A 27,892-nucleotide genomic window follows, 5' to 3' on the forward strand; every position below is an offset into this window, starting at 1 on the left:
CTAGGTTCTTCATGACAATTTCCAGAATGAATGCATATGATCTTACAAGGAAAGACCTGCTTTTCAGATTTTAAGAATTATACATATTTTTCATAGAACATATGGAAAGCATAATAAAATTCAAGTCCAAAAAATTCACCCACAATCCCATAATTTTAGATTCCTCTATATCCTTAATATCAGAAATCAGTTGGGATAATGGATGGCTATTTTTGGAAAAAAAGATAAAAGGACTTTGATATTTGGCTCTCACAATGCACCAAAATAACTTCTAGTCCACTGGAATTACTGATGGATTAAAAAGATAAAAGTAGAAAACTAAACTTGTTATCAGTGGATGGGGTGGGGATAGGGAATGGGAAGCTATGGCTTAAAATGGTTCTTATTTATTTATTTATTTTTGGAATGATGGAAATGTTTTGATAATGGATGGTGGTGATGGTAGCATAACATTGTGAGCACAGTTAACAGCACTGAAATATATATCTCAGTGTGATTACAAGGGGAAATGTTACATTGTACATATGGTAACAGAATAAAAAATTTTTAAAAGTCCATTTAACTGCACTACACAATCAATAAACCCCAAGTTAAACCATGGACTATAGTTAGTAGCACAATTATAAAAATGTGCTTTCATCAATTGTAACAAATGTTCCAGAATAATGCAAGTTGTTACTAATAGAGTGGTATGGGGCAATCCAGTATTTTATGCATGATTTTTATATAAACTACAACTTCTCTAATGAGGAACAAAAAACCCAAAAGCTAAACTATTAAAAGAAAGTTGCAGTCCATATAGATGACTCAAAAAGATCTCTGGACCAGGAAGGGCTTTTGTAAATATAAAAGCATTGAAACAGTCATAGAGGAAAAATTGATGTGTTACTACCTAAATATTCAAACCTTTTGCATTTCAAATACCATCATATATAAAGTTAAGAGGCTACAAAATTACTGATCTTTTCAGTAAAATGATCGATTAATATCTATAATTTATACACTAATATAAATTAGTAAGCCAGGTACTCCTTCCAAAAAGACAAATGCACAAATGACATGAACATGTAATTCATAAGAAAAAGTCTTTAAAATGCTCATGCACATTGCATTTATTGAATTTTATCCTAGGAAAATGTTTATGATTGCAGGATTATTTATATAGTGAAAAAATGGAAACTATTTAAAAAGTTGCTCAAGGTAAATAGTTAAGTAAATGTGGTTCCACACATTCATATAATAGGCTATTTTGTAATTATTTAAAAGACATACTTGGGAAGTGTTTTTAATGATGTAAATGTTTATGAAATAATATTAATTAAAAGAAAAGAAGTAGAATTATATATGGTATAATTTTGAATACATAGAAGAATACATAGAAAAAAAGACAAGAATATGCACCAAAAAGATGATGGGATTATTTTCAACTTCTTTATTTTTTTATACTTTAAAAATTTTCAAAACTGGGAATACATTATTTTTATAATCAGAAATAAAATAAATACGTAGGATTAATTTTCTTGTAGTTTCATTGATCCCAACTCACCATGATATTGTCTTCAACTTATGCTCTTATATATGGCCCCAAGAGTCCTTAGTGTTCATTCAGTTCTCCACGATATAAGGGCTGAGTAAAGGAGCCATCAGTAAATTCCTGGAAAACCACCTTCTTGAACTGAGGGGCACTGTCACTCTGAGCCCTGAGGAACAAAGCATATAGTAGAATTAACAATGGATTGGAAGTGTAAGGGGGTAGGGAGGGGAGAAAAAGAAATCAAAATAACTTCCAGGTTTCTGGTTTGGGCAAATGGATGGATAGTGAAGCAATTCACTGAGATGGGGGACCCTAGGGGAGGAATAAGTTTGGCAAATACAGCTTTGGACAAATGGGGCATCTATGTGAATTGAGCTGGCAAATAAACAGAGGTTTAGAGTTCAGAAAAGAGGTCTAGATAAAGATCATCCATATTTAGATGGCATCCAAGTCATGTGAGTGGCTTATGAAAGCCAATAGTCAATTTTTTGCCTTTATCTTACTCAACATCTAAGCAGGATTCTGCCTAGTTCACCACTCCATCCTCCATGAAAAACTCTCTCCAGGCTTTACTAGCATGTAAGGTCCATGAAAGCAAGGGGTTTTATCTGTTTTGTCCACTGCTGTATTCCCAGAACCTGGAACAGTGTCGGGTACATAAGCAGGCAATCAAAAATATTTGTTGAATGTTGAATAAAAGTAGAGTTTATAAACATAGCCTAAATTTAGGAGAACTCCAGGATTCAATCCTTGCATCTCTTTCAATTTCTTTAAATTTTGAAATTGTGAAATGTTATATAAAATATATAATAATGTGCACAAAACATAAGTGATTTTGACACAAAAAATGCAACCACCACTCAGATCAAGAATATTGCTAGTAACCCAGATTTACTATTTGTTCTTTTCCAATCACACTCTCTTCTTACCCTCTAAACAATTGTGACTTTATGATATTCATTTCTTTGCTTTTCTTAAAAATTTTATAATTTCTGTACACATGCCTAAATAATATAGTTTAGTGTTTTTTTAAGTAGGCAAATGGAACCACATTATATATAGTATTTTGTCCCTTGCTTCTTTCACTCAGAATTATAATTGTGTTTTGCTATAAAGCTTGTTCATTTCTATTGCTGAATAGTATTCCATTGTGTGAATATATGATACTCATAGACTTCTGGGTTGTTTCTAGTATTTTGTGCTTACAAATTAATCCTGCTATGAACCTTTTGGTGCATATCTGGTAAGCATATATATGCATTTCCATTGGGCACATATCTAGAAGTGGAATTGCTGGGTATTCTTATGTTTAGCTTTGGTAGATACTGACAAACTGTTTTCCAAAGTGGCTGCACCATTTTTCATTCTTATCAGTAATGAATGCCATTTGCTCCACATCCTCTCCAAAACTTGGTATTGACAATATCTTTACTTTTTTTCTTGCCATTCTGGTGGTAGCATATTAGTGTCTGAGGTTTTAATTTGCATTTCCCTGATTTTTCTTACAAATCTTTTCTTATTAATAGTAGCCATTTGGATTTCCTCTTTTGTAGAGTGCTTATTCAAGTATTTTGCCAATTTTTATATTGGATGATCTGTCTTTTACTTAGTGATTCAAAAATATTCCACATATACTTGATATAAGCCCTTAGTTGGCCTTATGTGCTGAAAATACCTTTTACCATATTATGGCTATTATTATCACTCTCTTTATGTTAACTTAAAAAATTTTATTAGAGAAGTTGTGGGTTTACAGAAAATCATGCATAAAATACGGGATTCCCAAACACCACCACCTTGCATTGCAGTGGAACATTTGTTACAATTGACAATAACACTTTTTAAAAATTGTAATTTTTTTTAAAATTCAATTTTATTGAGATTGTTCACATACTATACAATCATCCAAAGTGCACAATCAGTTGCCCATGGTACCATCACACAGCTGTGCATCCATCACCACAATTTTGTTTTTAAAATTTTAGAACATTTTCATTAGTCTAGATAAGAAATAAAAACAAAAAAGAAAACTCAAATTCTCTCACACTCCTAACCCTCCTCCATTATTGACTCATAGTATTGGTATAGTACATTTGTTACTATTGATGAACGAATATTAAAATAGTACTAACTGTAGTACATAGTTTGCAATAGGTATATTTTCCCTATGTATGCCTCTATTATTAACTTCTAGTTATAGTGTCATACATTTGTTCTGCTTCATGAGAGAGATTTCTAATATTTGTACAGTTAATCATGGACATTGCCCACCACAAGATTCACTGTTTTATACATTCCCATCTTTTAACCTCCAACTTTCCTTCTGGTGACATAAGTGACTCTAAGCTTCCCCTTTCCACCACATTCACACACCACTCAGCACTGTTATTCTCACAATAACATGCTACCATCATCTCTGTCCATTTCCAAACACTTAAGTTCAACCTAGTTGAACATTCTGCTCATAATAAGCAACTGCTCCCCATTCTTTAGCCTCATTCTATATCCTGGTAACTTATATTTCATGTCTATGAGTTTACATATTATAATTAGTTCACATCAGTGAGACCGTACAATATTTGTCCTTAAATGTCTGACATATTTCACTCAATATAGTGCCCTCAAGATTTCTTCATCAACCAGTATGTTTGTTTTCCTTTTTAAGATAGATGGTTTTGTTCACCCACCATACATTCCCCCCTAAGTGAATAATTGTTGGTTCCCTGTATAATCACATATTTATGCATTCACTATCACCACTATCTATATAAGGACATATTCATTTCTTCCACAAAGAAGGAGGAAGAGTCAAAGAAGGTAGAGAGACAAAAGAAAAAGAAAAAGAAAAAGAAAGAAAAAAAAACATGACAGCTAAAAAGCAACAAAAGGAAAGATAGAATAAAACTAAAGTAGTATAAAGTCAGACAACATCACCAATGCCAACAGTCCCATACCCTTCCCCTATGCTCCCTGCCCCCATATGCATTTAGCTTTGGTATATTGCCTTTGTTATACTAAAGGAAGCATAATACAATGTTTCTGTTAATTATAGTCTCTAGTTTGCATTGATTGCATTTTCCCTCCAATCCCACACAATTTTTAACACCTTGCAATGTTGACATTCATTTGTTCTCCCTGATGTAAAAACATATCTGTAAATTTTATCACAATTGTTGACCACTCTAGGTTTCAGTGAGTTATACAGTCCCAGTCTTTACCTTTCCTCTTTCCTTTTGGTGTCCCACATGCTCCTAACCTTCCTCTTTCAACCATACTCACAGTCATCTTTGTTCGGTGTACTTGCATTGCTGTGCTACCATCACCCAAAATTGTGTTCCAAACCTCTCACTCCTGTCTTTTCCTGTCTGTAGTGCTCCCTTTAGTATTTCCTGTAAATGAGGTATCATGTTCACAAACTCTGTCACTGTCTGTTTGTCAGAGAATATTTTAAACCCTCCTTCATATTTGAAGGAGAGTTTTGCCAGATATAGGATTTTTGGTTGGCTATTTTTCTCTTTCAGTATCGTAAATATATCACCCCACTTCCTTCTTGCCTCCATGGTTTCTGCTGAGAAATCCGCACATAGTCTTATTAAGCTTCCTTTGTATGTGATGGATTGCTTTTCTCTTGCTGCTTTCAGGATTCTCTCTTTGTCTTTGACATTTGATAATCTGATTATTAAGTGTCTTGGCGTAGGTCTATTCAGATCTATTCTGTTTGGGGTATGCTGTACTTCTTGGATCTGTAATTTTATGCCCTTCATTAGAGATGGGATATTTTTATTGATTATTTCCTCTATTATTGCTTCTGCTCCTTTTCCCTTCTCTTCTCCTTCTGGAACACCTGTGAAATGTATATGCATGCATTTCATATTGTCATTCAATTCCCTGAGATGTTGTTCATATTTTTCCATTCTTTTCTCTATCTGTTCTTTTGTATGTAGGATTTCAGGGGTCTTGTCCTCCGGTTCTTGAGTGTTTCTTCTGCCTCTTGAAATCTGCTGTTGTATGTCTCCATTGTGTCTTTCATCTCTTGTGTTGCGCCTTTCATTTCCATAGATTCTGCCAGTTGTTTTTTCAAACTTTCAATTTCTGCCTTATGTTCTCCCAGTGTTTTCTTTATATCCTTTGTCTCTTTTGCCATATCTTCCCTAAATTCATTGACTTGGTTTTTGAATTGATTTAGCATATTTATTTGAAAATCTTTGATTGTTTCATTAAAGTGAAACAACATCTCAACTGTATCTCAGTTGAGGTGCAAGTTTGTTCCTTTGAGTAGGTCATGTCTCCATTTTTCCTACTATAGATTGTAGCTTTCTGTTGTCTGGGCACCTGGTTTCCTTGGTTACCCCAGTCAGATTTTCCCAGAGCAGAACAGGTTCAGGTTTCAGAATGGGGTTACATTCAGTTTTGAGTTTTCTTGTGGGTGTGTCCTAGAGACTGACAGACTTTCCCGTGAAGCCTCAAGCTGCTGTGTTTTTCCTAACCTTCCCAGCAGGTGGCACCTGTCAGCCTGTCACTCCCAACTGGCACAATTAGGTGTGGTCCCTTTAATTCTCCACTTAGGTTTTTTTCTGTTTTGGCTGTTCTCTCCCAGGTTCTGGGGCCTGAGTTCTGAAGGGAGGGCCAGCACTAGAGCTGGGCCCTATCTCCTTCCTCTTAGGGAAGATACACCACTAGGTTATTATCTTCTGCATTTGAATTATTCCTTTGTCTCTCTGATTCTGTTAACTTCTCCCTGTGTGGGTCAGTCTTCTATGAACTGAAAATGGCTGAGGCTCTCTCCACTGAGCCATTCAGGTTGAGAGACAGAAAATGGGCAAGAAAGCCCCTCTTCAGAGCCAGTCCACAGCCCCCCAGTTTTGCCCATCAGTCAGAGAGAGCATCTGTTCTTCTGGGCTCCATTTCCTGGGGCACTGGTGCCTTCTGGCTCTCTAAGGCCAGTCTCTAAAAGCCTCTTTATTTTTTTTGTGTGTCAGCCCCACCTACTCTCCACTGGGAGTGACCTCAGGGTACTCTGTTGCTTTTGGGGGTTTGTCTATGTTTGTAGCTTGTATTCAGTATTCTTCATTTGTTAGTTAAAACCCCAGTTGGAGCTAGGTTGTGCTGTATTTCCTCGCTCTGAGAATGCTGCTTTCTCCCACAGTGAGGTCCTGCAACTCAACCTGCCATGGGGGGAGGGGGCTCCCAGCGCAGGTCCACAATTTTTACTTACAGATTCTATGCTGTGCTCTCAGCCATTCCACCCAACCCAGGTTGGTGTACAATGTGTGGACAGTCACAGTTGTTCCCCAGCAGTTGTTCCAGATTATTTACTAGCTGTTCCTGGTTGTTTATTAGTTGCTCCTGGGAACTAACTAAATTCCACACCTCTCTATGCTGCCATATGCCCCTCTTCCCTGTACTATTTTTTTTAACAGTAGTTACCTTTGATACCATTGATGAAAGATTATTAAAATGGTACTATTAACTATAGTCCACAGTTTACACTAAGTGTATTCTCCCATATACTACCCTATTATTATCTTGTATTAATGTCATATATTTGTTATAATTTATGAAAGAATGTTTTTATACTTATACTGTTAACCCCAGTCTATTGTAGACAACAGGGTCTTCTGTGTGATACAGTCCCATGTTTTACCTTCTAACTTTCATTTTAGTAACATACATGATCCAAAACTTCCCCTTCCAACCACATTCATGTACATAACTCAGTGCTGTTAATTACACTCACAATAATGTGCTACCATCATGACCATGCATTTCCAAACCTTTACAATTAACCTAAATAAAAATCCTGTACAAATTAAGCATCAACTCCCCATTTTGTAACTCCAGTCTATCCCCTGGTAACCTATATTCTAGATTCTAATGCAATGAGTTTGCTTACTATAATTAGTTCATAAAATAAGATCATACAATATTTGTCCTTTTGTGCTTGGCTTATTTCATTCAGCATAATATCCTCAAGGTTTATTTCACTCAGCATAATATCATATGCATCAGGATTTCATTCCTTTTTATGGATGAAAATATTCCATTGTATGTATATACCACATTTTGTTTATCCATTCTTCGGTTGATAGACACATGGGTTTTCATCTTTTGGCAATTGTGAATAATGCTGCTATTAACATTAGTGTGCAAATATCTGTTCACATCCATGCTTTCAGTTCTTTTGAGTATATGCCTAGCAGTGGGATTGCTGGGTTGTACAGTAATTCTATACTTAGCTTCCTGAGGAACTTCCAAACTATCTTCCAGAGCAGCTGGACCATTTTACATTCCCACCAGCAACGAATAAGTGTCCATATTTCTCCACATACTCTCCAACACTTGTGATTTTCTGTTTTTTTCTTAAATGGTAGCCAGTCTATTGGGTGTGAAAAGATATATTGTTGTGGTTTTGATTTGCATTTCCCTAATAGCTAGTGATATTTAGTATCTTTTCATGTACCTTTTAGACATTTGCATATTCTCTTTGGAGAAATGTATATTCAAGTCTTTTGCCCATTTTTAAATTGGGTTGTCTGTCTTTTTCTTGTTGAGTTGTAGGATTTCTTTCTATATTCTGGATATTAAACCGCCATCAGATATGTGTTTTCCAAATATTTTCTCCCATTGAGTAGGTTATCACTTCACTTTTGTGACCAAGTCATTTGATGAGCATACATTTTTAAATTTAAGTACATCCCACCCATTTATCTATTTTTTCTTTCAATGCTTCTATTTTATGTGTAAAGCCCAAGAAACCATTGCTGAACACAAGATCCTGAAGATGCTTTCTTACACTTTCTTCTAGTATTTTTATAGTTTGGTTCTTACATTTATGTTTTTGATCCATTTTGAGTTAGTTTTTCTGTATGGTGTGAAATATGGATCCTCTTTCATTCCTTTGCAGATGGATATCCAGTTCTCCCAGCACCATTTGTTGAAGAGACTATTTTGTCTTTGGGTAGACCTGACAGTCTTCTCAAAAATCAATTGGCCATAGGTGTAAGGGTCTATTTATGAACTCTCAATTTGATTCCATTGGTTGATATATTTATCCTTGTGCCAGTACCATGCTCTTTTGACTACTGTAGCTTTATAATGTGTTTTAAAGCCAGGAAGTTGTGAATCTTCCTACTTTGTTCTTATCAACATGGATTTGGCTATTCAGAGACATCTACCCTTCCAAGTAAATTTGATAATTGGCTTTTCCATTTGTGCAAAGAAGGCTGTTGGAATTTTTATTGGGATTGCACTGAATCTGTAAACCATTTTGGGTATAATAAACATCTTAATGATATTTAGTCTTCCAATCCATGAACATGGAATGCCCTTCCATCTTCCATTTATTTAGGTCTTTTAAAATTTCTTTTAGCAATGTTTTGTAGTCGCCTGTGTACAAGACTTTTACATGCTTGGTTAAATTATTCCTAGATATTTGATTCTTTTAGTTGCTATGGTAAATGGAATTTTTTCTTGATTTCCTCATCAGATTGCTCATTACTAGTGTAGAGAAACACTACTGCCTTTTGTGTGTTGATCTTGTACCCCACAACTTTGCTGACTTGTTTTATTAGCTCTAGTAGGTTTGTTGTAGACTTTTTGGGATTTTCCACGTATAGGATCATATCATCTGCAAATAGTGAAAGTTTTTCTCCTTACTTTCTGATATGAATACCTTTTATTTCTTTTTCTTCCCTAACTTCTCTGGCTAGAACTTCCAGTACAATCTTGAATTAAATTGTTGACAGTGGTTATATCCTTGTCTTTTTCCAGTCTCTTGTTGATGAACTCTCTCACTTTCTGTTTATATTTGAATATTTAAAACTCTCCCAAATTTTCAAAGGACATCTTTGCTGGATACAGAATTTTTGGCTGACAGTTTTTCTCTTTCAGTACCTTAACTATACTGCCTTCTCACCTTCATGGTTTCTGGTAAGAAATCAGTGCCTTATCTTACTGAGGATTCCTTGTATGTGATGAATCACTTTTCTCTTGATGCTTTCAGAATTCTCTATCTTTGGCATTTGACATTCTGATTGGTTTATGTCTCAGAGAAGACCTGTTAGAATTTATTCTGTTTGGAGTACATTGCACCTCTTGGACATGTATATTTATCTTTCATGAGAGTTGGTATATTTTCAGCCATCCTTCCCTCAAATATTCTTTCTGCTCCTTTTCCTTTCTCTTCTCCTTCTGGGACACCCAAGACACATATGTTTGTGTGCATCTTGCTGTCACTCAAATCCCTGAGACACTAATCAATTTTTTCCATTCTTTTCTCTATCTGTTCTTCTGACTTTATGATCTTGATTGTCCTGTTTTCAACTTCACTAATTCTTCTGTCCAACTCTGCTATTGTATGCCTCTAGTGTAATTTTAATTTACCATTGTGCCTTTCATCCCCATAATTCTGTTGTTTTTCTTTTTTTACTTTCAAACTCTTCTTTACATTCATACATTGTCTTCTTAATATCCTTTAGCTCTTTATGTATGTTTTCCTTCATCTCCCTGATTTGAATTAGGAGATGTATTTGAACATCTTTTATTAGTTGTTCCAAATTCTTTATCTCTTTGGACTTTTTAATTTGTTCCTTTGGGTCATATCTTCCTGTTTCTTAGTATGGCTTGTAATTTTTTGCTGATGTCTGGGCATCTGATTATCTTGATGAGTTAACTCTGAAGGTGAGTTTCTCCCTCTTGTCTAGGGTTTTATTGTTGATCAGCTCTGTGTCAGGGCTCCTCTTTGACTCTTGGTCCAACTTATTCTGGACTTTTAGAATAGCCTGAGTTTAACTGATCAGATTTTCTCAGTTCTCCTTCATCTAATTTTTGTCCAGGATATGTGGTTCAATTTTTAAAAGAATACACCTTTTTGTGTAGTGTTTTCAACTCCAAGAGAAAGCTTCTTTTCCTCTTCTTCTTCTTCAGGAATCTTGATCTGTTCTGTTTGTTTTTGTGCAGAACTTTCTCCCCAACCTCTATGATTTGTTTATGTTCTCTTCCTCATTCAGTGCCCCAGTTTCCTTACACTTTTCAGTTCTGTGACCCTCCTGTCTTATACCAGTTTCAGTTTAATGCTCCCCCCTTTTATTTCTCTGTGAGTCTTTTTTTCTGCCTCCAGTATCTCACCCTGGGGAGCCAGATGGAGTCAATCCTGGAAGGTGTGTGTCTTGGTTTGCTAAAGCTACCAGAGTGCAATATACCAGAAATGGATTGGCTTTTAACTGTGGGGATTTAACTTACACTTTACAGTTCTAAAGCCATGGAAATATCCCAATTAAGGCACCAACAGGATGATACCTGGACTCTGAAGACAGACTGCTGGCATCCAGGGTTCCTCTGTCACATGGGAAGGCACAAGGCTGGCATCTGCTGGTCCTTTGCTCCTGGGTCTTGTTGCGTTCAGCTTCTGGTTCCGGTGGCCTCCTCTCTCAGCTTCTGTGGGTCCTCTCTTGGCATCTTTCTCTGAGCTATCTGGGCTTCTTCTTTTATCCTCATAAAGGACTCCATTAAAGATTAAGACCCACCTTGAATGGGGTAGGTCACATCTCAAATTGAAATAACTTAATCGAAATGTCCCACCCACAATAGGTCTGCACCCACAGGAATGGATTAAAAAACATGGCCTTTTCTGGGGTGCACAGCAGCTCCACACTAGCACAATGGATCACTCTAGAAAAACCAGTTTTGCATTTAGGTGATCCAGCCAACAGTTACTGGATTGGTGCACCACTTGGCAGCTGCTTTTTCTGTGGTCTCTCTTTTTTATTACTCCCCCCCCCAACATCTCTTTTGCATGCAGCACTCCTCAGCTGCTGCCTTGGGTCCCTACAGATTTGGATGCCTGTGCCTGGATATGCAGGGGCTCTAAATCACCGCTGTGAATTCCTCTATGGTCTGTTTCCCTGGTGGGAAGGACTCTGGCCACTGCCTCTAGGCAGCTTCCAAGCTGCACAGGACTGAGTGTGGTGGAGGTAAGAGGATGGTCCAGGATGGAATTTTCCTACCTGATATTTCTGTCTTTCTTCAGCTCAGCATTTGAGGCATTCTTGTCCAGTTTCTGTCCTCCTCCCAAAGTTTAAGCAAGGGGGATTTGTCCTTTCATTCACTGAATCTCTGGGGAGGATTTTTCAGCAGATGTCTTACATCACCATATTGATGACATTACTCTTTATGCTATCTTTCAATGAGCATAAGTTCATAATTTTAATATAGTCAAATTTATTTTTAAAATCCTTTATGGCTAGTGATATTTGTATCTTTATGTCAATTTTCCAATTTTTTTCCTAAGAGCTTTATGTTTTGTTTTTAACATTTAGACTTGCAACTCAATAAGAGCAGATTTTTTAGTATGGTGTGAGGTAGGGATCCAATATATTTTTCCATATTGATACCAAATTTTCCCAGAACTTTTTATTGATAACTGCGCTTTTCTGACATTATTGCCATAAATGAAGTGTCTATATATGTGCAAGTCTAGTTTGGGACTTTATATTCGGTTTCACTGACCTATGTGCTTGGTCCTCTATCAATTACCACATTGTCTTAATTCCTGTAGATTTAAAATAAGTTTTGGCATGTTATTCAGCAGTTCTTCCCACTTCATTCATCTTTTCAAGTGGTCTTGGTTATTCTTGACCACTTGCATGTTCACATTTAGAATCAGTTTGTTGAGGTCTACCAATGAAAAGACTTGTTGGGGTTTTCATTTGGGTTTCACTGATTTCATAAAACAGGTTAGGGATAATTTACATCTTTATAATACTGAGTTTTCCAGTCCATGAATGTGGCATATTGTACCACTTATTTAGGTCTTTTAAGTCTCCCAGTAAATTTCCAAAGTATTTTTTTTTCATAGAGGACTTGAAAATTTTCTGTTATGCTTATGTCTAGATACTTTTTACTATTTATTCCATTGTAAATGGTATGTTCTTTAAATTTAATTTTCTATCTGCTTGCTGCTGATTGATTTTGTACTGCACAAACCTGCTAACCTTTCTAATTGACTTTAATAATTTATCTGGAGATTCTTTTGGATTTTTTATGTATATAATCATATCATCTGTATTCAAGGACAGTTTTATTTCTCCCTTTCCAACTTTTATACCTTTTATATTTTTTATTGCATTAGTGTGTTGGTTACAACCTCCAGAACAGTACTGAATAGAAGTAGTGATAAGGAGTATGCTTATCTTGTTCCTTATCTCCAAAGGAAAGCTTTCAATTGGGTCAGCATTATATATGATGCTTGCTGTAGATTTTTGTAGATACCCTTTCCTAGGATAAGGGAATTCCTTTCTTTCTAATTTGCTAAAAGTTTTTAAATTATGAATGGATGCCAAATTTTAATCAACCAATTCTCTGCATATAATGAGAGGAGTATATGCCTTTTGTTAATGTAGTGAATTACATTCTTTTTTCTTTTTTAAATCAAACCAACTTTACAATGCACAGATAAACTAAACTTGGTTATGGTATATTTTTCATTTTTAAAAATTATATTTCTAGCCTCAAGGCTATTTTGGTCAGAGATTGTACTCTATTATTTTAGTCCCTTGTAATCTATTGAGGTTTGCTTCATGATTCCTACGTATAATCAACTTTGATAAATATTCCATGTATGCTAGAAAAAATGCATATTCATTGTTGAGTGCAGTGTTCTAAATATGTCCATTAGTTCAAGTTTGCTAATGGTGTTTTAAACACTGTATCCTTACTAGCATTATCTGTTTTGTTAATTAGTTGCTGAAAAAGGTATGTTAAAATCTTCCATTCAAATTTTGGATTTACCTGTTTCTCCCTAGATTTTTGTGAAACTCTGGGTTTATGGATATTGAGCCTATGTTATTGGGCCATATAAATTTCATTTTATAATAATTTCCCAGTGAAATAAAATGTTTATCATTACAAAGTGACACTCATTATTTCTAGCAATTGAGCTACACCAGCTTTTAGAAAAAAATCTTTTTATTTGGATAGAATTAAGTGCACAAGTGTTAATTGCAAAGCTCAATGAATTTTTACGTGGGTATACACCTTTGTAACTACCACTCAGATCAAGATATGAAATATTTCTAGCACCCCATAAAGCTTCCCTGTGTCCCTTCCATGTCAGTTACCAACCACTCCCTGAGATAATACTTATATCTATGGAAAGTTGTCTGTTCTTAAACTTCATATAAATGGATCATTCAATATATGGTGTTTGGTTTATTTCACTTATCATTATATCTGTGTCTGTAGCAGTAGTTTATTCTTTTGTTTTGCTGTGTAGTACACCATAGTAGGTATATACCACAAATTGTTTATCTACTCTTTAGCTGATAGAAATTTGGGTTGTGTCTAGGTTTTGCTCTTATGAATAAAGCTGTTAATAACATTTTTGTGTAAGTCTTTTGGAGGATATAGTCACTCATTTCTCTTGGGTATATACCAACGTGTGAAATCACTGGGTCTTAGGATAAGCAAATACTCAGCTTCCAAAATGGCTGAATCAATTTTTGTTCCCAGCAGCAATGTATGAGAATTCCAATTTTTCCATATCCTTGCCAACATGCTACATGTCGTCTTTTAAAATTTTAACCATTTAGGTGCATATATACTGGTATCTCATTTTTGTTTCAATCTTCATTCCCCTGACTAATAATGTTGTATGTGTCTCCAAATACTTATTGGCTATTTGGATATCCACTTTGATAAAGTGCTTGTTCAAGTCTTCTGCCCATTTTTATTGAGCTGTTCATCTTTTTATTTTTGAATTATAGAAATCCTTTATATATTCTGGATGTGAGTCCTTTGTCAGATGTACGTACTGTGGCTACCTTTATCAGTCTGTAGCTTGCCTTTTTACTCTCTTGAAAATGTTTTTGATAAATAGAGGTTATTAATTTTAATGAGATCCAGTTTATCAAACATTTCCCTTATGTTTAGTACTTTTTGTGTCCTATTTTTAAAATCTTCAAATTTTAGAAAGATCTTTCTGAGAGCTTTATGGTGCTACCTTTCACATTTTTCAAAGTAAAATTTCAGTATTGGATGAAATAGGAGTCAAAGTTCATTGCTTAAATATAAATATACAATTGCCCCAACACCATTTATTGAAAAGACTATCTCCCCACCCCTCTGCTCTGCATTGCAGTGTATCTTTGTCATAACTTAGGTCAGAAGAAGTGGTGAGAATGTGGAGAAACTGCAATCCTCATACATTTCTGGTGGGAATGAAAGTGGTGCAACCACTGTGGAAAACAATTTGGTGGTTCCTCAAAAAGTTAAACATAGAATTATCACATTATCATTGCTAGATATATACCTAAAAGAACTGAAAAGAAGGACTTGGACAGATATTTGCATGCCAATGTTCATAGCAGCATTATTTATTGGATTTTCTATTATGTTGCACTGACACATTTGTCTACCCTTGTATCAATACCACACTTTATTAGTTACTATAGTTTTACAGTAAGTCCTCATATCTGATAGTATCATTCCTCTTCAAGATTGCCATGTGTATTTTAAGTCCTTCAAATATTAATATACATTTTACAAATCACTTTTCAATTCCCACATAAAAAGCCTGCTAAGCGTTTTTTCTTTCCCAATCCTTATGAATTTTATTTTCTTTCATCACCTTATTGAAATGATAAAGACATACAATGTTGAAAAAAATGGTAAGAGTGGACATCATTGTCTTGTTATAAACTCAGAAGGAAAACTTTTAATTTTGCATCATTATGTATGATATATCTGTATTTTTTAATCATATTAAAGAAATTCTTTTCTATTTCTAGTTTGCTGAGAATTTATTTTTTCACCATGAATATATGTTGAATTTTATCAAACACTTTTCTTTCTCTACTGAGATGATCATATGATTTTTTCCTTTATTATGCTAATGTGGTGAATTACACTAATTGATATTTCAATATTAAAACAGCCTTGTAAGGCTGCAGGGGAGGATGGTGGATAGGGAGCTCCAGAACTCACTCCTTCCTCCAAAACAGCTCATGAATGGGCAGGAACTGTCTGGAACAACTGTTCTGGGGCTTTGGAGGCCAGGTGAGCACTGTACAGTATCCAGGGAAGAGCAGGAAAAAGCTGGGAAACTGTGGTAAAGAGCTTTGAGTAACATGCTCCATGGCAGTGCCAGTGCCCATCATCCACTCTCAAGGTGGGCTGCTATAGATGGAGAAGGATGTGGAAGTCCTCTTCCTCAAGAATGGGGGGAGGGCATGACCAAGTACTGATCAAAGTTTTTGATGAGTGAATTCAGATCACTGGGTTCCACTCTGAGCTACTGTTTCAACATGCTCAGACAATGGAAGATGTAGCTACTCTTTTGATTTCATCCCCAACAGGCGCAGGGGTGGTGAAGGTTTAAAGACAAGAGACTGCCTTGAGGATACAGGTAACTACTTGTTGAAGGGCACCATCTGCTGCAAGGCCAGGAAAGCCCAGTTTTGGGGAGTCGTCAAAAAGGCTTTTTGGCATCTTTCCTGACCCTCTTCCCAGGGCACTTTGTAGCCAGTCTGTGCCCCTTTCAGGTGTTTCTGGCTCTGTTTTGGCTGAGAAAGACTTAATTGGGAAAGTCCTCTCGGGGGGGTGACCCTCTTCTCAGAATTTGCCCTCCAGAAAAAGCAGCTAGAGACAATGAAAGGAGAGTAAAAAAATATATAAAGAGACAAAACAAAAACAACAGAACAGATCAAGATTCCCAGAGAAGGAACAGAGAAAAGGGATCTTTCTCTTGGTGGTGAAACAATTGCACAAAGAGTGCAATCTTTAAAATTGTACCACATATCCAGGGCAAGAATCATATGAAGAAAAGCTGAAAAGATCTGATTAGATAAACTTGGGCTATTCTAAAGGTCTACAATAAGTTTCACCAAGTATCAAAAAAGAGCCTTAGCGCAAAGCTTATCAACAATACATCCCTAGGCAGGAGAGAGAAACTGACCTTCGGATTAAATTTAGCAAGATAATCAGATGCCTAGACATCAGCAAAAAATTACAAGCCATACCAAGAAATAGGAAGATACGGCCCAAAAGAACAAATTAAAGCTTCAGAGGAGACACAAAATTTGGAACAAATAATCAAAGATGTTCAAACAAATCTCCTAAATCAATCTAAGAAGATGAAAGAGAATAGGCTAAAGAGATAAGGGATATTAAGAAGGCACAGGGTGGTATAAAGAAGAATTTGAAAGTATAAAATGAAATATAACAGAAATTATGTAAATGAAAGATACATCAATAATGGAGATTAAAATTACACTAAAGGCATACACGGTGGCTGACTTCTTCCAGAGTGAGTGTCACATGAGAACTAGATGTAAGCTACATGGTATTTTCTAATCTAACCTCAGGAATCACACAGCATCACTTCCACCACATCTATAGGTCACAAATTTCTGTCACATTCTTTTGGTCAAAAGGAAGGGAATTAGAGTCTACCTTTTGATGAAAGACTGTGGCAAGGTGACATTGCACAAGAACATGTAGGACAGGATATATTGACATGGTTATCTTTGGAAAATACAGTCTGCCATAGTCGCTTCATATCCACCATTTTGTATTTTACATTTTAAAAATATCTACATGGTGTATTCCATATTATTTCTATTTACTTACCTACCAGTTCACCAACTTTCTCTACATGATGCATAGTTTTAAGAACTGGATCTGGTAAGTCCAAGATCTTAGGTCTGTGCATTTGTTTTGGCTATCTATTATTTCTTTTGCTGCTTGCTTATTTTATCTTGTTTCCTTTTGTGTCAAATGTCTTTGTGTTCTGGGCATTGTATTTGAAATATCTGTGAAAATAATTTGAGGCCTAGGATGTTGGTATCTTCCACTAGAGAGGTTTTGTGCTTTCATATGCTTGATGCCGGGGGAAATTTATAATCCAGGACTGGCTTAAATTGTTATCAAAGATAGAGGTTTCATGGAGAACCTAGATGACATAAAACTGGATTCTTAGTCAATGGAGAACAAGTTTACTGGTTTGCCCTCAGGATGTAGCCCGCTGAGGAGCCATCTTAAAGTGGGGATGGTTTATGTCTGTGTTCACTCCTTGATGATCCCATTCAGTCTCTTTTGAATGCTATCTATATGCTTATGACTCCATAATTTACATCTTTAACAAAGACCTCGTCCTTAAACTCCAGACTCATATATTCAACCGCTTACTCAACATTTCCATTTGGATGTCTAATGGATGTCTCAAACTTAATATGTAAAACAGAACATTGCTTTTTCTCTCAAAGAAATCTATTCTACAGCAAGCCTTCCACATCTCAGTAAAGACCCTCTCATCTACCTAGTTGCTCAGGACAAAGCCTAAAATAGTCTTTGAGTCCTCTGTCCCCATCCCCCTACCACTCAACATAACAGCAAGCCCTGTCTGCTTACCTCAACTTGAACCTAACTTTGTTCCATTTCTTTCCATTTCTGCTACACCATACCACAACCCTGGTCCAAACCACTATCTTCTCTTACCTAGATGACTGCAATAGCTTCTTAACTGATCTCCCTGCCTCCATTCTTGTCTATGGATGCTATTTTACACAACCTTATGTGAATAGTGCTGCCTGAAGTTTGGACATGTTTGGAAGACCTGTTCTTGCCTCCCTATGCCCATCATTCACTAATTCATTCAACAGATATTTATTTGAGCATCTATTATGTGCCAGAAACTGTTAAAGTTTCTGAGGATATACCATTGAACAACACCTTTAAAGTTTGTGCTCTAAATGAGAGCTTACCTATTAGTTGGGTGGATAGACAATAAACAAATTTATATATAATATAATATTTCAGGTTCTAGCAACTGCATTAAAAAACAGTGTGGAATGAGGTGGGGCAAAATGGCAGCGTGGGAGGTGTATGTTTTAGTTACTTCTCCAGAGCAGTAGGTAGAAAGCCAGGAACTGTGTCGACCAGACACCACAGAGCAATTTGACCTTCGGCATACTTCATACAACACTCATGAACATGTGGAACAGCTGAGAATCAGCAAAATCTGTAAGTTCTCATGGACAGGGGACCAGTGCTCTACCCTGCCAGGCTCAGTCCCATGTGAGGAGGGGCCGTCACTGCTGGGAATGAGGAGGGAGAACTGCAGTTGCAGCTCTTATTGGAAACTCATTCTACTGATCCAAACTCCAAACAGAGATATACTGAAACCAGACCCTGGAGAATCTGGGAGCAGTCAGCCCAGCAGAGAGGAGCTAGGGCTAGCAAAAACAGCAAGGAAAACCCAAAAATAAAAGCAGAGACTTTTTGGAGTTCTGGTGAACATAGAACGGGGAAGGGCAGGGCCCGGGCAGAATCAGGCTCATATGCAAATCCAGAAGGTGAGTTTCTTTGTCTGAAGAGCCTGTTTCTCTTCTCCCTTGATTGTTCCTTAATGGCCCCAATCTCCTTGTCTCTTAGCATTTCAAAAGCCCATTAGATCCATAAGGAGGGCCCTTCCTCTTTTTTTATCTTTTTCTTTTTTTCTAAAACAATTACTCTAAGAAGCCCATTACAGAAAGCCTCAAAGACTTGCAATTTGGGCCCAGAAAAGAATAGAGCTAAGATAGCTCTGAGAGACAAGGCAATAAGTCCAGTGGCTGAGAAAATTCACTAAACACCATAACTTCCCAAGAAAAGGGGGGCATCCACTTACAGCCATCTTCCCAGTGGGCAGGGAATGCTCTTGCCCAGTGCCAGCTCCACAGCCCAGAGCTGCCCCAAACAACCCAGTGTGATGAGAATTGTTTCCAACAACACATGCACAAACCACAAAATTGGGCATGGACATTAGCCTTTCCCACACCCTCAGCTAATTGTCCCAGAGTTGGGAAGGTGGAGCTGTGTGAAAATGGGGAAATTAACATACCCCATTCAGCCATCCTTTCAGCAGACTGGGAATGCTCCTACACAGCCCTGCAGCCCAGAACCACCCTGGGGGGATGGCACTCACCTGTGACATAGCACAGTCATCCCTTAACAGAGGACCAGGGGCTGCATGGCCTGGAAGAGGGATCCACTCACAAGTCTCAGGGGCCATACGCCAATACCAAGGACTTGTGGGTCAGTGGTAGAGACAAACTGTAGCAAGACTGAACTGAAAGATTAGACTATTGCAACAGCTTTAAATCTCCAGGAACACCCGGAAGATTTGATTATTAAAGCCACCCTCCCTCCCAGACACATGCCCTGTATACAGGGCAGGCAACACCAACTACACATGCAAGCTTGGTGCACCAACTGGACCCCACAAGACTCACACCCCCACTCACCACAAAGACAAAGTGGGGGAGAACTGGCTTCAGGGGAATAGGTGGCTCACAGATGCCACCTGCTGGTTAGTGAAAGTGTACTCCACAAAGCTGTAGCTCTGACAAATTAGAGATAAGGGTTTTAATCAGTCTACAAATCCCAAAAGAACCCAGTCAAGTTAAGCAAATGCCAAGAGGCCAAAAAACAACAGAAAATTTTAAAGCATATGAAAAAACAAGACGATATGTATAACCCAAGCTGTAGCACCCAAAACAAAAAATCAGAGGAGGCAAAGTACTGGGAGCAATTAATCAAAGAACAAAAGATGAACAATGAGACCATGGCACAGGATATAAAGGACGTGAAGAAGAGCATGACACGGGATATAAAGGACATGAAGAAGACCCTAGAAGATCATAAAGAAGAAATCACAAGAGTAAATAAAAAAATAGATGATCTTATGGGAATAAAAGAAACTGGTGACCAAATTAAAGATTCTGGATACTCATAGTACAAGACGAGAGGGAGCTGAACAGGGAATCAGTGACCTCGAGGATGACAGAATGGAAAATGAACGAACAAAAGAAGGAATGGGGAAAAAATTGAAAGAATCAAAATGGACCTCAGGGATATGATAGATAAATATAAAACATCCAAATATAAGACTCATTGGTGTTCCAGAAGGGGAAGATAAGGGTAAAGGGCTAGGAAGAGTATTCAAAGAAATTGTTGGGCAAAACTTCCCAAAGCTTCTAAACACCATAAATGCACAAATCATAAATGCCCAGCAAACTCCAAATAGAATAAATCCAAATAAACCCACTCCAAGATATATTTTGATCAGATTGTCAAATACTGAAGAGAAGGAGCAAGTTCTGCAAGCAGCAAGAGAAAAGCAATTCACCATTTACAAAGGAAATAGCATAAGACTAAGTAGTGACTACTCAGCAGCCACCATGGAAGTGAGAAGGCAGTGGTATGACATATTTAAAATTCTGAGAAAGAAAAATTTTCAACCAAGAATTCTTTATCCAGAAAAGCTCTCCTTCAAATTTGAGGAAGAGCTTAAATTCTTCACAGACAAACAAATGCTGAGAGAATTTGCTAACAAGAGACCTGCCCTACTTCAGATACTAAAGGGAGCCCTACTGACAGAGAAACAAAGAAAGGAGAGAGAAACATGGAGAAAGGTTCAGTACTAAAGAGATTCGGTATGGGTACATTAAAGGATATTAATAGAGAGAGGGAAAAATACATATGGCAAACATAAACCAAGGGATAAGATGGTTGATTCAAGAAATGCCTTCATAATAATAACATTGAATGTAAATAGATTAAACTCCCCAATCAAAAGAGATAGATTGGGAGAATGGATAAAAAAATATGAACCATCAATATGTTGCATACAAGAGACTCATCGACACACGGACACAAAAATATTGAAAGTGAAAGGATGGAAAAAATATTTCATGCAAGATACAGCCAAAAGAAAGCAGGAGTAGCAATATTAATCTCAGATAAAATACACTTTAAATTCAAGGATATTCTGAGAGACAAAGAAGGCCACTACATACTAATAAAAGGGACAATTCAGCAAGAAGAAATAACAATCATAAATGTTTATGCACCCAATCAAGGTGCCACAAAATACATGAGAGAAACACTGGCAAAACCAAAAGAAGCAATTGATATTTCCACAATAATTGTGGGAGACTTCAACACATCACCATCTCCTATAGATAGATCAACCAGACAGAAGACCAATAAGGAAATTGAAAACCTAAACAATCTGATAAATGAATTGGATTTAACAGACATATACAGAACATTACATCCCAAATCACCAGGATACACATACTTCTCTAGTGCTCACAGAACTTTCTCCAGAATAGATCATATGCTGGGCTATAAAACAAGCTTCAATAAATTTTAAAAAATTGAAATTATTCAAAGCACATTCTCTGACCACAATGGAATACAATTAGAAGTCAATAGCCATCAGAGTCTTAGAAAATTCACAAATACCTGGAGCTTAAACAACACACTCCTAAACAGTCAGTGGGTTCAAGAAGAAATAGCAAGAGAACTTGCTAAATATATAGAGATGAATGAAAAAAAGAACACAACATATCAAAACCTATGGGATGCAGCAAAAGCGGTACTGACGGGTGAATTTATAGCACTAACCACATACATCAAAAAGGAAGAAAGAGCTAAAATCAAAGAACTAATGGATCAACTGAAGAAGCTAGAAAACGAGCAGCAAACCAATCCTAAACCGAGTAGAAGAAAAGAACTAACAAGGAATAAAGCAGAAATAAATGACATAGAGTACAAAAAATAGAATAAATAACACTAAAATTTGGTTCTTTGAGATCAACAAGATTGACAAACCCCTAGCTAGACTGACAAAATCAAAAAGAGAGAAGAACCATATAAACAAAATAATAAATGAGAAAGGTGACATTACTGCAGATCCTGAATAAATTAAAAAAATTATAAGAGGATGCTATGAAGTGTATGCCAACAAACTGGATAATGTAGAGGAAACAGACAATTTCCTGGAAACATATGAACAACCTAGACTGACCAGAGAAGAAACAGAAGACCTCAGCCAACCAACCACAAGCAAAGACATCCAATGAGTCATCAAAAAAACTGCAGACAAATAAATTCCCAGGGCCATATAGCTTCACAGGAGAATTCTACCAAACTTTCCAGAAAGAACTGACACCAATCTTACTCAAACTCTTTCAAAACATTGAAAAAAATGGAACACTACCTAACTCATTTTATGAAGCTAACATCAATCTAATACCAAAACCAGGCAAAGATGCTACAAAAAAGGAAAACTACCGGCCAAACTCCCTAATGAATATAGATGCAAAAATCCTCAACAAAATACTTGCAAATCGAATCCAAAGACACATTAAAAAAATCATACACCATGACCAAGTGGGGTTCATTCCAGGCATGCAAGGATGGTTCAACATAAGAAAATCAATGTATTGCAACACATTAACAAATCAAAAGAGTAAGATCAAATGATCATCTCAGTAGATGCTGAAAAAGCACTCAACAAACCCAACATCCCTTTTTGATAAAAACATTTCAAAAGGTAGAAATTGAAGGAAATTTCCTCCATATGATAAAGAGCATATATGAAAAACCCACAGCCAGCATAGTACTCAATGGTGAGAGACTGAAAGCCTTCCCTCTAAGATCAGGAACAAGACAAGGATGCTCGCTGTCACCACTGTTATTCAACATTGTGTTGGAAGTGCTAGCCAGGACAATCCGGCAAGACAAAGAAATAAAAGGCATCCAAATTGGAAAGGAAGAAACAAAAGTGTCATTATTTTCAGATGATATGATCTTATATCTGGAAAACCCTGAGAAATTCACAATACAGCTATTAGAACTAATAAACAAATTTAGCAAAGTAGTGGGATACAAGATAAATGCACATAAGTCAGTAATATTTCTATATGCTAGAAATGAACAAAGTGAAGAGACACTCAAGAAAAAGATACCATTTTTCAATAGCAATTAAAAAAATCAAGTACCTAGGAATAAACTTAACCAAAGATGTAAAAGACCTATACAAAGAAAACTACATAACTCTATTAAAAGAAATAGAAAGGGACCTTAAAAGATGGAAAAATATTCCATGTTCATGGATAGGAAGGCTAAATGTCATTGAGATGTCAATTCTACCCAAACTCATCTACAGATTCAGTGCAATCCCAATCAAAATTCCAACAACCTACTTTGCAGACTTGGGAAAGCTAGTTATCAAATTTATTGGGAAAGGGAAGATGCCTTGAATTGCTAAAATCACTCTTAAAAAGAAAAACAAAGTGGGAGGACTTATACTCCCTGACTTTGAAGCTTATTATAAAGCCACAGTAGTCAAAACTGCATGGTACTGGCAAAAATAGACATATTGATCAATGGAATCAAATTAAGAATTTGGAGATAGACCCCCAGTTCTATGGCTGACTGATGTTTGTCTTTTCAATAAATGGGGCTGGGAGAGCTGGATAGCCATATCCAAAAGAATGAAAGAAGACCCCTACCCCACACCCTACACAAAAATTAACTCAAAGTGGATCAAAGACCTCAATATAAAAGACAATACTATAAAACTCCTAGGAGATAATGTAGGGAAACATCTTCAAGACCTTGTATTAGGCGGCCACTTCCTAGACTTTACCCCCAAAGCACAAGCAACAAAAGAAAAAATAGATAAATAGGAACTCCTCAAGTTTAGAAGTTTCTTTATCTCAAAGGAATTTGTCAAAAAGGTGAAGAGGTAGCCAACTCAATGGGAAAAAAATGTTTGGAAACCATGTATCTGACAAAAGACTGATAGCTTGCATATATGCATTTTATATATAAAGAAGTCCTACAACTCAATGACAATAGTACAGACAGCCCAATTATAAAATGGGCAAAACATGAAAAGACACTTATCTGAAGAGGAAATACAAATTGCCAAGAAACACATGAAAAATGTTCAGCTTCACTAGCTATTAGAGAGATGCAAATTAAGACCACAACGAGATTCCATCTCACACCAATTTGAATGGCTGCCATTAAACAAACAGGAAACTACAAATGCTGGAGAGGATGTGGAGAAATTGGAACTCTTATTCATTGTTGGTGGGACTGTATAATGGTTCAGCCACTCTGGAAGTCATCCTGGCAGTTCCTTAGAAAACAAGATACAGAGTTACCCATCGATACAGCAATTGCACTTCTTGGTACATAGCCGGAAGATCTGAAAGCAGTGACATGAACAGATATCTGCACACCAATGTTCATAGCAGCATTATTCACAATTGCCAAGAGATGGAAACAACCCAAATGTCCTTCAACAGATGAGTGGGTAAATAAAATGTGGTATATACACATGATGGAATACTACATGGCAGTAAGAAGGAACGATGTTGTGAAAGATATGACAACATGGATGAACCTTGAAGACATAATGCTGAGCAAAATAAGCCAGGCACAAAAAGATAAATATTATATGCTACCACTAATGTGAACATTGAAAAATGTAAAATAAATGATTTATAATTTAGAATGCAGGGGAACTAGTGATAGAGAGTAATTAATGAAGGGGGAACAGGTAAGCTATCTTGGGTAAATTTAACGTTCTGGGAATGCCCAGGAATAGCTATGGCTTGTTAATTTCTGGTGTGTATGGTAGGAACAAGTTCACAGAAATGTTATATTAGGCTATTTTCTTGATGTAGAATAGGAACATGTTGTAAGTAAAATGGTTATTTTATATTAGTTGTCCTTTTCTTATTCCCTTTCTTTTTTGGTTTGTTTGAAATGTTTTTTGATTGTATGTTTTTTTAAATTTTTTATATGCTTAATAGTTAATTAAAAAAAACAATGAAAAAATATGCAGAACACCCCTGAAGAGCTGGGGGAGAATGCAGGGGTGTTGGCCTTCTCCACCTTGATGGTTGTTGATGTGCTCACAGACATAGGGGACAGGGGGTTTGATGGGCTGTGCCCTCTATCATGGGACTTGCCCTTGGGAAGACTGTTACTGCAAAGGAGAGGCTAGGCCTGATTATATTTGTGCTTAAGAGTCTCCTCCTGAATGCCTCTTTGTTGCTCAGGTGTGACCCTCTCTCTCTAGCTAAGCCAACTTGGCAGGTGAAATCACTGCCCTCACCCCTACATGGGATCTGATACCCAGGGGTGTAAATCTCCCTGTCAATGTGGACTATGACTCCCAAGGAGGAATCTAGACCTGGCATCATGGGATGGAGAAAATCTTGACCAAAAGTGGGATGTGAAATGAAATGAAATAAGTTTCAATGGCTCAGAGATTCCAAAAGGAGCTGAGAGGTCACTCTGGTGGTCACTCTTATGCACAATATAAACAATCTTTTTAAGGTTCTAATGAATTGTAATAGCTAGCAGTAAATACCTGAAGCTATCAAACTACAACCCAAAACCCTTGAATCTTGAAGATGATTGAATAACAATGTAGCATACAAGAAGTGACAATGTGATTGGGAAAGCCATATGGATCACACTCCCCTTTGTCCAGTGTATGGATGGATGAGTAGAAAAAATGGGGGCAAAAAAAAAAAAATAAGGAAATCAGTGTTCCTTTTATACTTTAATTTTTCTTTTTCACTTTAATTTTTATTCTTTTATTTGTGTGTGTGTGGTACTGCAAATGTTCAAAAATTTAATTTTGGTGATGAATGCACAGCTATATTATGGTACCATGAACAGTTGATTGTGCACTTTGTATGACTGCATGGTATATGAATATACCTCAATAAAATTGAATTAAATACGTAATGGTACTGACATAAAGAAAGATATACTAAATAATGAAATCAGTGTTCAGAAATAGACCCTTACATCTATGGCCTACTGATATTTGACAATGCTACCAAAGCCACCCGATTGGGATATAGTAGTCTCTTCAACAAATGGTCCTGGGAGAAATGGGTATCCATATCCAATAGAATGAAAGAGGACCCCTTCAACACACCTTCTACAAACATTAACTCAAAGTGGATCATAAACTTAAACATGAGATTTAGGACCATAAAACTCCAAAAATGTAGGGAAACATCTTAAAGATTTTGTGGTAGGCCATAGTTCCTTAGACTTTACACCCAAAGCACAAGCAATGAAAGAAAAAAATAGATAAATTGGACCTCCTCAAAATTTAAAACTTCTGTGTTTTGAAGGAATTTGTCAAGAAAGTGAAAAGGCAGCCTACACAATGGTAGAAAATATTTGGAAACCATATATCTGATAAGAGTTTAAAATCCAGAATATATGAAGAAATCCTGCAATTAATCAATAAAAAGGCAGACAATCAGATTTAAAAATGGGCAAAAGACTTGAATAAGTACTTTTCCAAAGAGGAAATATACATGATCAAAAAGCACATGAAAAGATGCTCAACATCACTAGCTTTTGTGAAAGTGCAAATCAAAACCACAATGAGATACCATTTCATCCCTAGTAGAATGGCCAATATTTAAAAAAAAAAAACAAAAACAGAAAGTTACAAGTGTTGGAAATGATGTGGAGAAAGAGGGACAGTCATTCATTGTTGGTGAGAACATAGCTGGTGCAGCTACTGTGGAAGAGGGTTTGGTGATTCCTCCAGAAGGAAGGAAGGAATTGCCATAGGATCCAGCAATTCCACTATTGGGTATATACCCAGAAAACTGAAAACACAGACTCAAACAAACATTTGCACACCGATGTCCATAGAGGCATTATTCACTATTGCCTAAAGATGGAAACAACCCAAGTGTCTGTCAGCCAATGAACGGATAAGGAAAATGTGGGATATATATATGATGGAATATTATTCAGTTGTAAGAAGGAATGAAGTCCCGATGCATGTGACAATATTTGTGAATCTTGAGGACATTGTGTTGAATGAAATAAGCCAGACATAAAGGGATAAGTATTGTATGATTTTACTAATATGAACTGAGTATAATAAGCAAACTCATAACACTGGAATCTAGAGTATAGGTTACCAGGAAATAAAATGAGGATACAGGATGGAGACCTGGTGCTTCATTTGTGCAGAATTTCTATTTAGGTTGATGGTAAATGTTTGGAAATAGATAGAGGTTATGGTAGCATATTACAGTGAGTATAAGTAATAACACTGAATTATGGCATGAATGTGTATGAAAGTAGTAGTTTTAGGTTGTGTATGCTACTGGAACATCAAGCTAGAGGGTAAAACATGGGATTGTATAACATAGTGATCCCTGTGGTGGATGATGTTCATGATGAATAGAGCAAATATAAGAAGATTCTTTCATGAACTATAACAAATGTACATCACTATTACAAGGTGTTGATAATAAAGTGGTTTATGGCAAAAATATATACCTAATACAAACTATGGATTATAGTTAGTAATATTTTAGTATTATTTAAATATAATTAAACCTACAGAGACAGAATTAGATTAGTGGTTGTGTAGGGAAAGAGTAGGATACAAAGATTGAGAGTTGACTGCTCAGGGATGTGTGTTTTTATTTGTTGAGTAATGAAAATGTTCTAAAATTGGTTTTGGTG

General features: G+C 36.4%; 1 protein-coding gene across 1 annotated transcript in view; it reads right to left on the minus strand.

The window, feature by feature from the left end:
* The window catches only part of LOC119524142 (coagulation factor VIII-like), a gene marked incomplete at its 5' end in the record, with an annotated part of 623,301 nt that overhangs the window by 14,528 nt on the left and 580,881 nt on the right, over positions 1-27,892 (minus strand). The window contains 1 exon segment of the mRNA XM_037822771.1: positions 1,547-1,700. Within this exon segment, the coding sequence (XP_037678699.1) occupies positions 1,547-1,700 (154 nt within the window).

The sequence above is a fragment of the Choloepus didactylus genome, chromosome Y (assembly GCF_015220235.1).
Source record: "Choloepus didactylus isolate mChoDid1 chromosome Y, mChoDid1.pri, whole genome shotgun sequence".
Classification (NCBI taxonomy): domain Eukaryota; kingdom Metazoa; phylum Chordata; class Mammalia; order Pilosa; family Megalonychidae; genus Choloepus; species Choloepus didactylus.